Genomic DNA, 14,239 nt, shown 5'->3' on the forward strand with positions numbered 1-14,239 from the left:
ATTATTCAACCTTTTGTATGAATAAATAAATTATTTTGATTCAAGTATAAAACGCTGTTAATTTTCTTTGATTAATGAAAATTTCTAGTTCTTAATGTGAAATCATTCAGATCTGTTGAGATCATTGTGGAACTTCTTTGAAAACGAAAATCAATCAGATAAAAAATGTTCAACAGCAGCGTTACGCAACAATTAATCTACAATTAATATCAATACATTGAAACTGTTGATAGTTTAACGAAAACACTTTAAAATCGATTGGTTTTTAGATCAATAAAAACTCCGTCGTTGTATACTATATTAATACAATATCGCGATTTTAATGAATACATATATTGTACTTAAGAGGAAGCTATTAAACTTCCTTGTTCTATCAGTGTAACATAACATTTCTTTGTAAACATTGAAACGGAGTTAACGTTTATACATAGCTGTTATGGATATGAATAGACCCTAAAAGAAAAAAAATGGCAACATATAAGCATGATCCAAAAACTGAAGATGTATTAGATTCAAGTGAAGATGAGGAGGACAATTCCAGTAGGTTTGCTTCAGTGGACATATGTCTTCAGTGCGTTCAAATGAAACTAGCAGACCGTCAATTTCAAGTTTCTTCACTGTCAATGGTTCTAATGATAAAGAAAGCAATGTTTACAGTGAAATAGAAGATGCTGATGCTATTGATAAAACAGATCATCAGCCTTTCATTGGTCACGTAAATAGAACGGAGGTGGATATAATTAAAGAGAAAAAATGAAAAACTATTTCTGCAGAACCTGCAGATACGGACGTCAATATATGTGTTATGTTTGTCTTGAAGGTCACGACGATTGGATTGATGGCCATGATGTTGTCATATTATCGGTGGATATTGAAGGGTATGTTTTGTTAATTTAAGTATCATTTCATGACTGATATTCTGTAAAGATTGTTTACGTTATTCTCTTCTGTCAAGGATATCCATGATGTTTTGAAAACCTTTATTTCATCAATGCCTCACGCTGTTTTGGGTATGAATGTAATTCACAATTTTAATGAAACACTAGTCATTAATAATTCATTAAGACGCACATTTATCTTCAGTTTTTTTTGTAGAATGATTACTTCTATAACGGTATTAAACTCTTTTTTCAGAAATTTGGGCCAACAGCCCGAAGAGTTAGATAAATTAGGAATGAGCAAAGAAGCAAAGTTCAACAATCATAGGACGTCAAAATTCTCTCGACAACCTTTAAATGTTGACAGTGATGAACATGATGATGAGAACGAAGGACAGAATACTGAAAATGCAATGCCTCCCTATAAAGAGGGTCAAGCTATCAGCAAGAGATTTTACAAGGACGAGTTATATCCAAGCATAGCACACGAGCTCAGAACAAAGCAGCGTTGTAGAACTGACGGTCATCTTCAAAAGTACGGAATGTACTCGATACGAACGAGTTCTGATACAAAGACATGTGCTATTACAGGGATAGTTCAGCTTAAGAATGAAAAGATGTTACTAGCTGACTCTGAAAACTGTAATCTTAAAATTCTGAATGAAGAAACTTTTAAGATTATTGTTTCTCGTGAACTACCTAGTAATCCATACTTAATGTCCTTCGCTAAAGAAAACAAGGTTATCATCGCATGTATAAACTCCGAGTTTTACTTAGTCGATTTCGCGGACGACAAAGACATTCAGAAATTGTTTGAAATCAAACATTTGTTTAAATGTATTGCTTTTGCTAGAGATGAAGTATGGGGATGCACTTCTGACACAATTGAGGTATATAGCCTTACAGGCGCAGAAATCTCAAAGTTTAAACCAACAGGTGTTACCAATATTGAGGACATGTGTGTAAGCAAAGAAGGAGACATTATTTACTGTGCTGACGAGAAGAAAGGTATAGTTGCTATTAACAAACATGGAACTGTTGTAGATATCATATCGGAAAATTTATGTAAACCTCATCGAGTGTGTCTTAGTCCAGAAGGCTACATTTTTGTGACCGAGAAAAATACTGACAGAGTAATGAAAGTGGATATACAGCGAAAGGATGCGATACAAATTGGACGAGAAGATGTGTATACAAACAACAGCCCTATTTCTTTGTGTCATGAGAAGACAAACAATAGACTTATAGTTGCTTTGTGGCAAAGTGACAAAATTCATGTTTATACTTGCCCATGATATATTTGAAGGATTGACAGTATAGACAATATCTAAAGATATAAATATATTTAAATATAATAACAAAAGCTAACACTTCCTTGTTTATTTCTATATGTTTAAAAGTATTTGAGGCGAAAGAAGTATTTTAGATAATCCAAGATTGGAAACTTAATGTATATTTAACATTGATTGTTTAATATATAATTCACTTGCTTTTTGTGACTTCACATTATAAGAGTTTGAGAAAAAAATATTTGTAAAATGTAAAATGTCGATTAATATGTAATATGCAGTACAAAATTCTTTTAAGCTCCTTCTCGATGTTTTTAGTTCAGCAAGTACTATTTAATCTGTTTAAATTTAGCTAATACATGTATCTGTTTTTAAAGTGTAACGAATTAACGAGTCAACAAAGACTACTTTGGAATGTATTCAGACTTTATTGAGGTTCAATGTGTTATCAAACTACCATTCTGTTAATCATGTGTCTGTTTAACATTTCGTAAAGTAGATATAATAGTCATTGTAACCTTATGTATAATTGATAAAGTTTATCATATTTGTTTGCTGTTTCGTTCAATATCATACAGTCAAGTAAAGAGTTGATTGATTGAAGTTATATCTAAGGTCGTTTTAAATGTATAACACTGACAATTTACTGGCAATATATATGTTTTATGGTGAATCGAAATTACCTTCAAAACATGCTGTTAAGACAATTCTGATATATTTTGTTTGAGTTAAGACTCGTTTTTTTTCTGAATAAATCTAATCGACTGCTTTATATTTTGGAAAGAAAATATATTTAATTTAGGTAACTGAAGTTTAGTCCTTCTTCACTAGCCTTGATATTACTGGTACAAATTAATGTTTGTTGTTGGTATATATTAAGTATCTAATGAAATAAAAGAAATTGAAACGCTTTTACATCTTGTGGATGAGTACATTAATTAAAGCAATTAATTATTGCATTGTAAGGCGGAGATTATTTTCTGAGAATCAGGTCATAATAGCCGTACTTAAAATTTGTGAAATAATGGTAAACAAACTATGATACATGATTAAGGTTAGTGAACACACAAAGGTGAATGAAATAACTTTAGATATAAAAAAGTAAAAAGTAATTGCATTTTATAGTCTAAGTTTCATGCTGACGCACGTTCACCGACTTTACAGCTATTACCCCTGGTCATAGGGCTACTGGTATCTATCTATCAATCTCCCTGGGGAGTCCTTTAACTCCTCTTAGTGCAGCCGGCACTTGGCGCAACGGAATTATACCACCCTCGCAGGTACCCATTTACACCTGGGTGAAGTGAAGCAATCGCAGGTAAATTTCTTGCTCAAGGAAATTAGCAGTGCCCCTGGTGGGGTTCGAACCCGGGATATCTCAATGATTTTTGTTAAAACGTGTCCTTACAAATGAAATTGTATTATATTTGTATTTATCGTAATCAGAAACTTAAATTTGCGTCATTTTTTCTACAATTCCATATTTGTATCATAATTATAAAGAAAGATAATTGATAATTTTATATTGCAGTTTCTGAAACTCAGTTTACTTTGCTGATGATTGATGTCTTTTTTCTGTTTGTTGTTGTTGTTGTTGAATCTTTTAGCCCTTTGTCTGGGTTGTTTTTGATACCCTTTTTAAATAATAAGAATAACATTCAGAATTCCTTGAGATATATCACACCCATTCTCTTTAAATTGCATTACTTATTTGTTGTGGAATTATCTTCATTATGTTCTGTTACATATATGTCCTTATAACACGTCTTTTTATATGCGCATATATATTTCATATGAGCCGTGCCACGACAAAACCAACATAATGGGTTTGCGACTAGCATGGATCCAGACCAGCCTGCGCATCCGCGCAGTCTGATCAGGATCCATGCTGTTCGCTTACTAACCCTATAACAAGTAGAGAAACTGATAGCGAACAGCATGGATCCTGATCAGATTGCGCGGATGCGCAGGCTGGTCTGGATCCATGCTAGTCGCAAACCCATTATGTTGGTTTTGTCGTGACACGGCTCATATAAAATATGGTTTTATCAATGTGCTGTACGCTTATGAACCAATAATAAATAAATATTAAGAGTTTTTGAAAAGCAATTACAATTACTGGTTCTCCGCGTTACATCGTTTAGAGGAGAACCATTGTCTAACTGTAACGGATTACATGGCTTGAATGTATTCAAGCATACATGTGTATTTCATACACGGGTATATATACCCGCGGCAGAGTATAAAAATCAGTTCTAAGATTCTGTTAAAGACATAATTAAGCAAACTGGTTTATAAGGAAAAAAATACAAAGTTAGTAAAAAAAAATATTGAATGTATAGTTTTATTTCAAGTTTGTATATTTTGAACAGAACTTGTATTTTGATTAAGGAAAATTTATTGATATGTATATATTTGATATATATGTTAGCATGTCTGAGCACGGTCCGTTATTCAATATTCCGAGGAATAGTCTGAGGAGGTTTACTTTTGTGTTTCCTCTGTGCATGCCCACGGATTCTACGGTTCCTCTCACAAAAAGATAAAAGGGGTTTTACGCAGGCGGCAGACTATACGATCGAACCTGTTTAGTTTTGTTTATTTTACATTTTATCACGAAATGTCTTGGGTATAGTACAACAGATTTGATCGTGATATGCTTTAAACATATGTATTTCTCATTGTGATATATCCTCCTGTTATAACGATCTCGTAATAAAATAACCTCGCTACAATGCACAACATAGTTGTTTGTTTATTGAACGTTAGAGTAAGACCGTAAATTTTAAAATTTATTACAAATTTATATTAATTGTACGAGTATTTGTCTTTTTTAAGAAAGTTTTGTACTCAGTCTGGATAAGTTCTAGCAATTTATTATTAATTAATAATTAATTAATATATGCTATTAAATTAGCATTACCGTTTTAAATAAATAGCTGCAAAAGGCTTAAATGGAGATATTTTTCAAAACTTTAGATAATGTGTATGCGCATTCCAATTTTCTTCGCTTTGGTCAATGCATATTGACAACATCGATTATAATATTATAAAATTCATTTCTGTTAATAAAAAATGCAATCGGTCTTTATCATAATTTATGTCATGATCATAATTCATTGTAATTTAACACTTATTTACGTCATGTTATTCTCATTACTTTACATTGATAACATGATATCATTATTTATAACTTGTTTTCCTATGGTTTAGATTTGCAGGAAGTAATATTGTTTTATTTCATTTAATAGATCTTAGGGAAAACGCTTCTAAATATACACATGCAGTTTTATCAAACCCTGAAACGTTCAATTATTTCTCACTGGTGTTTCATGGTGACAGTGAAAACATATTTAATTGCAAAACAAATTCCGTGAAATGTATACAAATGACATGTTAATGACTATCATAGAATATCAACAAGTTAACCAACGTACATGGTAACTGAAAAACTGTGGAAGGTAATGTGTAGAGGGTCGCTAAACTCAACCATAACACTGTTCATAAGTTGAAGTAGACTTTCACAATATAAGATCAAGGAGTACGGTCGAAATTGGTGGAAATGGGAAAAAATCTGACATTATACATATGAATGTCAAAAAGATATACCATATTTTTGTACTTGGCATTGTAATAAGGTCGAGACAACCTTCTAAGTTATGCAATTAGATTTTGAAATACCCCCTCTCACAACACACACACATGCACGCAGGCACGCACACACACACACACACACACACACGCACACACACACCAACACACACACACACACACACACACACACACACACCTTTCCAAAGACATCCAGCTACACAGGACCACGGAAATAACAACAGTTTGGCACCAAACAAGTTTAGTAATGGCGTAGGGATTGAAAAGAAAACATTTATCTTTTTAGATATCAGAACTTTATCCTTTGTCATAATTATGTTATCATCAACTGTAAGCTATAATTTGTCAATCTGCAACTTGGCATACTGTAATTTAGTGCTATTTAGATACACGAATAAGAACAATTGTGTACTTCTATTGTTTAGTACTGCACACTTTAAAACATGACCTACAAAACTAACGAACGGTCAATTTACAAAATACTAAACAAATGTCATATTAACTATGATAGACATTCAGAGACAAAATTGTTGTACATTTTTATTTGACTGCAATCTACAAATACTGTGAACATTTATTCTATTTCCTTGTCATCGTTTATTTAATCCCATTGCTTTACCTCTAAGTATATTTTGTAGGACAATGCATTTTCCGTTTTTAACTTTGATCAGTATCTTGTCTAAATGACTATGTAAAAGGAAATTTAATCATTATGTTGTATTTTTTTTAAATAATACAAAGTGTACTCAAAACCGGGTCATATTATTATGGCTTTATTTATCATCATTTCAGATTTTCAATTTTAAGAAAGTTTTCATACAAAATGTCAAGACGTTTTCATTCCTGCGAAACTGTTTTAAGTTGAAATAGATGGATATTTCTTGAAACATTTTTTTTTTCAACTTTTTTTGGGGATATATTCTGCTTATAGGCCCAGAGGTGTTCTTTAACAATGTGAAGTAAATCAGGTCGTTGCTTTTTTCTCCAGATCCTTTCAACTAGTATATGTATATGTGTGCATTTTTTTAACGAACTTTTACTTCATTGGGATTTTTTATTTAATATTTTACTTATTTTTTTTGCATATAATCGTCTTACTTCATTTCTTTTTATGGTTTATAGAATACTTCAATAGCAAAATAAACATTTCAAGTGTTTTATTGAATTTATCGTCTTTATAACTTATCTGCATAGTGCCGTGACATAATCAGAATTATTTATTATCTCGTTATCAGTCTGAAATGTAATGTTATACTGTTGTACTGTTATTATGTACAAATAAAAGGGTACTTTAGACTCATATTGACAATTTATGTTATGAACATTTAAAAATAAATATGGATATTTTCTCATACTTGGGGCGTCCGTGGTCGATGGTTAAGGTCGTTGACTTCAAACCACTTGCCCCTCACCACTGTGGGTTCGAATCCCGACAGGGACTTGGGATTCTTTTATGTGAGGAAGCTATCCAGCTGGCTTACGGAACGTCGGTGGTTCTACTCAGGTGCCCGTTCGTGCCTGAAATAATGCAGGGAGGGCACCTGAGGTCTTCCTCCAATAGTAAAGCTGAAACGTCGCCAAATGACCTATACTGTGTCAGTGTGACATAAAACCCAAACAAAACAAACAAATTCTCATACTTATACCCATTACTCTATAAATAAATAAAGGCCTTAAAAATAACTGAATGCTATAACTATAAATAAATAACATTTTAAATGTTGAATAAAGCGCAACTTGTAACAAATAATATTTCAAGACCAACTCATTTAATTATTACATGAAAAACAGTAATTTAAAAGCGTTTTTAAGACCAAGATTCAGATGCTATTGATTTTTCAAAAGGAAGCTGTTATATCATTGCTATAAACTCGAACAGTAAGCATGTATTTAGAACTAAGTGGAAATAATGTTTTAGTTTTATGACCTCATGAATACAATTTAAACTACATAAAAAAACAGCAGGTGCTATGGCGAATATCATATTTAAAGGACCTAGATCCACGTTCAATAGTCTATATTCGGACATGCAATTTGTTAATTATTTATATTAAGTCTTAAGAAATTTCGTAAAAAGAACCTAGTAGATTGTATAAGTTAAGAGGATCTTCTTCACTGCTATATAAGACTGAACGGCACAGAGATTTAACTCAAAAAAAATAAGAGTAACTACTCCACGTTCAATAGTCGCTATTCGGACCTGCGATTTGCTCTTTATTTATATAAAGTCTTAAGAAATTTCGTGAAAAAAATAAACATTTTCTCGTGTCAACTGTTGAAAAACCATTCGACCAATATCGTTGCAAATTCGATTTTGTACAACTTTGGAAAGTCTTCTTTGAACATTAAAAGGCCTTAAGCCCAAACCAAAGTATTATGTCCAGGAGATTTCCGCGTAGCTTTGTAATTTTTTGCACCGGCGATTTGTTCTTTCTCTATATAAACTTCGGAAAAAAACATTCTCACGAGCCTACCGTTCAAAAACCATTGACCAATTCCAATGCAAATTCGATTTTGTACACTTTAAGAGGATCTTCTTTGTACATTAAAAAGGCCTAAATCCCTAACCCAAGCAACATGTCCAAGAGATTTCCGCGTGGCTTGGTCATTTTTTGAATCAGCGATTTGTTCTTTCTCAATATAAATTTCGGGAAAATCATCACCTTTACGAGCCTTCTGTTCAAAAATAATTTGCCAAATTCCGTTGCAAATTCGATTTTTTACAACGTTGGAGGGTTTTCTTTGAACATTATAAGGCCTAAAGCTCTAACCAAAGTAATTTGTCAATGAGATTTACGCGTGGCTTGGTCATTTATTGCACCACGTTTTGTTCTTTCTGTACATAAAGTTCAGGAAAAAAACATCATTTTCACGAGCCTACCGTCAAAAACAATTTGACCAATTCCAATGCAAATTCGATTTTGTACAACTTTAGATGGTCATCTTTGCACATAAAAAGGCCTAAAGCCCTATCCCATGCAATACGTCCAGGAGATTTCCGCGTGGCTTGGTCAAATATTTTTTGGACCGGCGATTTGTTCTTTTTCTATATAAATTCAGGAAAAACATCATTTTTACGAGCCTACCATTCAAAAGCCATTTGACCAATTCCGTTGCAAATTCGATTTTGTACATCTTTGGAGAGTCTTCTTTGAACATTAAAAGACCTAAAGCCCTAACCCAAGTAATATGTCCAGGAGTTTTCCACGTGGCTTTGTCATTTGTTTGCACCGGCGATTTGTTCTTTAATTAGTTCCCTGTAACAAAGACAGGTGGTCGTTTTGAAAGAAATCGGAAATTTCTATATTACATGCATTATTTAGAATACCCGACAAGAAGACAGGATAAAAGACGCAACGATAAAAGAAATATTGCTATACAAATCTTCTTTATCAAGTAAACTACTATCACCGTTTCTAAAACTTATTGTTCTTAGCATATAAACATGACATTTACATTTTCTTGAATGTGTTTATCGGTTCAATTTCAAATTTGCGTGTCCTTTATTAAGTTTTCCACAATGAGAGCGCTTAAGAAGTAACGATTAAAGAAAGATTTTTTTGTATGTTTCACATCAATATCATGTCAACGTAATGCCAATAAGATAGAGTTTGGTCGCTTTAATGAAGCGACATAACAGAATGGCTTTAAAGTAACAATCAAAGAAAACAAATTAAACCATTTCAATTCACGCCCTTAAATTATGTGTTATTCCTTTATTTTTATATTTCTTAGCTGAATAAGGATTGAAAGGTACTTCCGAGTAATGCTTACATAAAAATAACTTCATAATTAAATATATATCTATATTCTGGCCACGTTATTGCGTTGAAAGTTGAAAGTTTACGTTCTTTTTCGAACAATTGTGTACATCTCACAGAATGCAGTATTTTATGAAACCATATCAGGGCAACAAAATCTGGATAGAGTAAATACTGCAGATAATGTTGATTATATATTGTTACGAAAATGCAATTATTGAATCTAATATTGATTGTAATATATGCTTTTGACTTGCATAAATTTCACTAAGCGTTGTTATCATTCATTTGATGATAATTATTGAAAAAAATAAATTTAACAAAATAACAGGATACATGTATTATAAAATTACAGGGCAAAAAAAACATGGTATTTCAGTGCGCTATCACTTGTAAATAAAGTACATCTTAAAGGACCTGAATACGATTCAAGAATCCTAAAAGGGTTTTTTTATTGTTAATTATGTCATTGTTAAACATCTATGGTGAATGGTCTAAAGGATATCTTCTCTATAATCCGTTTACAATGACAGTCTTTGACAGTTAAGATTCCTTTTAACTTAATGTGGATAAAGCAGACGTAAGCTTATCTTCATAGAATAATATTTAACAATAAGATCGAGTTTCAAATTTTGTTGCACTAAAACTATATAAAAGTGCAAAAGTACTAAAAGTATATAAATAAAAGTATTGACTGACAATATGTATGTGTCATATTCTTAACACGGTCTTACAAACATTTGAATCGGCAAACCAAATAGGTGATTTATTAAGATAAGTATATAAATACATGTTATAATAAATATGTTATTATTTTAAATGAGTTTCAGTGTTAATTGAAAACCTTTGTAGAATTAACAAACGAAAATGAACTAGGAATTAAAAATGAAATACCTAATTTGAATAAATACCGTATTCTTTATAAATTTACACATCACAATTTGCTGTGTTTTATATCATCATTCAGATAAAGTTTCAAAGCAGCCCACAACAAAAACAGATTGAAAACTGAAAACTTATTATTGAGGAAATAGTGTATTTGAAATTTGCAAAAGCAGATATTTTCTAATAGATGTCTCTGCATATGATAAATTGGGTGCTGATTTTAATTTCTAACAAAACAAAGACAATACCAAGAAAAGGTTTCTGTTTTAAATTAAATTATTGGATTTCTTAAAGAGTAGAAATCTATAATTTTGTTGTATGTAATTTGATAAGAAATTTTCTTATTCTTGATTTCAAAAATCATTACTAAGTACATTGATCAACGAATACTGTTTATGAATTTGATAACAGATAGTGGGGCATATCCGTAATTTGCTTATCAATTTTGTCTATTAATTGTTATTGGCATTAAATAACAGAAACATTGTTTGCTAAAGATATCACATATGACCATAATTTTATGCACAGTTTTATTGTTGTTGTTTTCTTTTTTCAATTTGGAGCATATTTCGTCAGTTTTAAATTATAATATTATACCTACAATGTAAAGATCATTATGCAACTCTTTACATGTTTTTGTGTATTTGTGGTGAAACCCTACATGCTAACATATTTCAAAACATTAAAAATTATACAATCATACATGATTTGTTAAGGATATATTCGTTTTAATAAATCATACAAAATGGGACATCTTTTTTTAACTGCAACAAAATCTTCAACAATACGGATATTTATACAGATATAAATCGAAGCAATTTACTTCCACATAATTCGATGTGATTTATTGACATTGCTTTAAAAGAAGACAATACGGTTTTATGAAATGTCAAAAAATGTTGAAAAAAAATTTGCTGTGTTTTATATCATCATTCAAATAAGGTTTCAAAACAGCCCACAGCAAAAACAGATTGAAAAGATAACGAAACGTCTTCCATTGACATAGAGATTCTGATCTATGATTAAATTGAGGAAATAGTGTATTTGAAATTTGCAAAAGCAGATATTTTATAATAGATGTCTCTGCATATGATAAATTGGGTGCTAAATTTAAATTCTAACAAAACAAAGACAATACCAAGAAAAGGATTCTGTTATAAATTAAATTATTAGATTTCTTAAAGAGTAGAAATCTATAATTTTCTTTTTGTAATTTGATAAGAAATTTTCTTATTCTTGATTTCAAAAATCATTACTAAGTACATTGATCAACGAATACTGTTTATGAATTTTATAACAGATAGTGGGGCATATCCGTAATTTGCTTATCAATTTTGTCTATTAATTGTTATTGGCATGATGTCAATTGTTAAATGTCAAAAAATGTTCAAATTAAACAATGTTAATAAATCTCTAGAAAAGAGTTGTACTAAAATGATTTGAATATGGTTTAATATTTTGCAAAAATGAGGAAAAACACATTTAAACACGTTTTCGGGAAATTTTATATAGACACATAGGCAACATAAAAACTGTTCATCAGTTCTACTTCATGACAAGTTTAAAGAAATTTTATTGAACAGTTTAAATCATACCTATATGTATATATGAAAACTTCCTAAAACGCCTTTAATAATATTTATTAGGATGAACCCATTTAAAATGTCCAGGTGATGTATGTATATTTACCATGAATGCAAATTTCGAAACTTCTGTTGTTGAATAGATTCATTTGTGATCAAGGAACCTTCCCTGTAGTACCTTCGTTACGGATCTCTTTTACGACACTTAGGTGTAAATTATCAGATTCACTAATGTGCTAGAAACTATAGATTGTGAAGAACGTGATAGCATGTATCAAAAATATGAATAGTTAAATTTGACATTTAAACAAACATCAGAACTAGCCTAAAAAGGATGACGGAACAGTCTCATATGTGAGTTATGACTTCTGTCTTTGATGATCGGGAATACTGCATCACGGGATATTAAGATTGTAGACAAATGCTAAAAGCTTTGACCTTTAAATTCGCAGAGAATGCTCACTATAAGATTAACTATAAGTCGTCCGACAAATTGTAACTTGAGTATCGTACTTAACTAAAGCCCTTTGTCATCTTTTTTAACAAACATCTAATGGGTCTAAACCTACTGATGTTTTAGGTGATTAACTATAAATTATTACGCATTATAAACATTATTTTTTCTTACTATTATGTGTTTACTTGATGCTGTTGACTATCAAGGAAATATCATTTCGTTTTCGATGCCAAATCACAATCCGATATTGATAATTTCGTCATTATGATGTAATTGAAACATTGAAAACTATTACAAGCTATTTATAATTTCGGGCGGAATTACAACTAATTGATTGCTTACATCATTTATAGCATAGAACAATTAAATAGAACCCTAAGAATCCCCAAAAAAGTAAGTACTTAAGTTTATTTAAAATACATACCTTAACAAATATCAAGATCTAATGGATTGGGTATCTATTCAACTGTAAAGAAAACTGTTTTACGTACAAAATGTATTGTAATCTAATAATCGATGTCAACCACTATAATTTCTATACTGTAGAGAAATGCTGTTTTAACGATAATTAATGATGATTATAACCAGTATTTCCATAATCATTATAATTATATCATAAAAATGCTATTTTTACTTTGTTTACACAACTCCGTCGTCACCTTTCCTTCCTACTTTTATGTTTTCAGTATTCATCTAATAGTTTTATAGATTTTACGTCTACAAAATTTGTACTTGAGAACCATCATCAACATTGAAAGAGACCACCACCATAAAGTTAAAATAGATTTATTAGAATTGTTATACTTAAACTTCATGTCAGGCTAAGTCTAGGATACATTTATTCTTTATTAATACAGAATTATTGTATATTTCATCTACTGTACTTTCGAAAGATATTCCACATTATGAATATATTAGGATAAGTATGAAAGAATAAAGCATTTAATTTGTAATAACTTGTAATAACTTTAATTATGCTTCTTTTTACGTTAACCGGTTAAGTTAAGATAATGTCAACTTTTTCAATTAAATGGCATTTGATCCCTCACAGAAATCAATTAAATGAACACAATATTTAGATTCATGGTACATGTATGTCTGGCACTGATTCAATCCGTTAAAGAGCATCAAAATACAAAAAGAAACAGTTGAAACGGTTTAAAATAATTGATATGCCTCAGAGCGTTGCAAAAGTAGGTAACACAATGGCTTGTTTTTGGAGGTTTTTGTTGTTGTTGTTTTTGTTAATGATGCCTCGGTGTTTTTAAACTTTTTACCTGTTTATGAAAAAATACTTTTGATTAGCCATGAATATGACAGTTTTCACACGCGGTCGTTTTCGCTTATATGAATATAGGAAAACTTTGAAAATCTGCCTCCAAAATGCTGATAATTTGAAGAATACATGTATATTTTTCACAGAATTAGTCCTGGGACGCCATCTATGACATAAATTTATGTCAAAACAGAACAAAAAACAAAACACATACACACGCATGCATACTCAGACACACGAACACATACACACTAATCAAGGCCCTTCGGTGTTATGTTGCCCTAAATGTATTAATGGAACACCTCGAGAATCGTTAAAATCATCTCGGACTTAATACGAATTGAAAATAGCCATATAACGTGACTTCAAAAATGAGCGTATATCATTATTAAGTAATGTATTTTGTGACATCCAAATGGAAATAAAGTCCATTTCGGTAGAATTATTATTTAAAAAAAAAAGTCTGACAACAATTGGCATTTCTAGATTGAGTCTGAT

General features: G+C 31.0%; 1 protein-coding gene across 1 annotated transcript; it reads left to right on the forward strand.

Annotated features, from left to right (window-relative positions):
- Positions 1-382: 382 nt before the first annotated feature.
- On the forward strand, positions 383-2,723 carry LOC132753146 (uncharacterized). Its single transcript, XM_060743588.1, has 2 exons — positions 383-878; positions 1,135-2,723. The coding sequence occupies exons 1-2, from the start codon at positions 754-756 to the stop codon at positions 2,171-2,173; spliced, it is 1,164 nt and encodes a 387-aa protein (XP_060599571.1). The 5' UTR covers positions 383-753; the 3' UTR covers positions 2,174-2,723.
- Positions 2,724-14,239: the final 11,516 nt, after the last annotated feature.

This window comes from Ruditapes philippinarum, unplaced genomic scaffold, assembly GCF_026571515.1.
Source record: "Ruditapes philippinarum isolate M1 unplaced genomic scaffold, ASM2657151v2 ctg3933_1_1_1_1, whole genome shotgun sequence".
In the NCBI taxonomy this organism is placed as follows: Eukaryota; Metazoa; Mollusca; class Bivalvia; order Venerida; family Veneridae; genus Ruditapes; species Ruditapes philippinarum.

Excerpts from the sequence above, each read along its gene's own strand:
- LOC132753146 (XM_060743588.1), top strand. The coding sequence starts at position 754 with ATGAAAAACTATTTCTGCAGAACCTGCAGATACGGACGTCAATATATG. Across the intron at positions 879-1,134 it reads TTATCGGTGGATATTGAAGG|AAATTTGGGCCAACAGCCCG; the intron begins GTATGTTTTGTT and ends CTCTTTTTTCAG.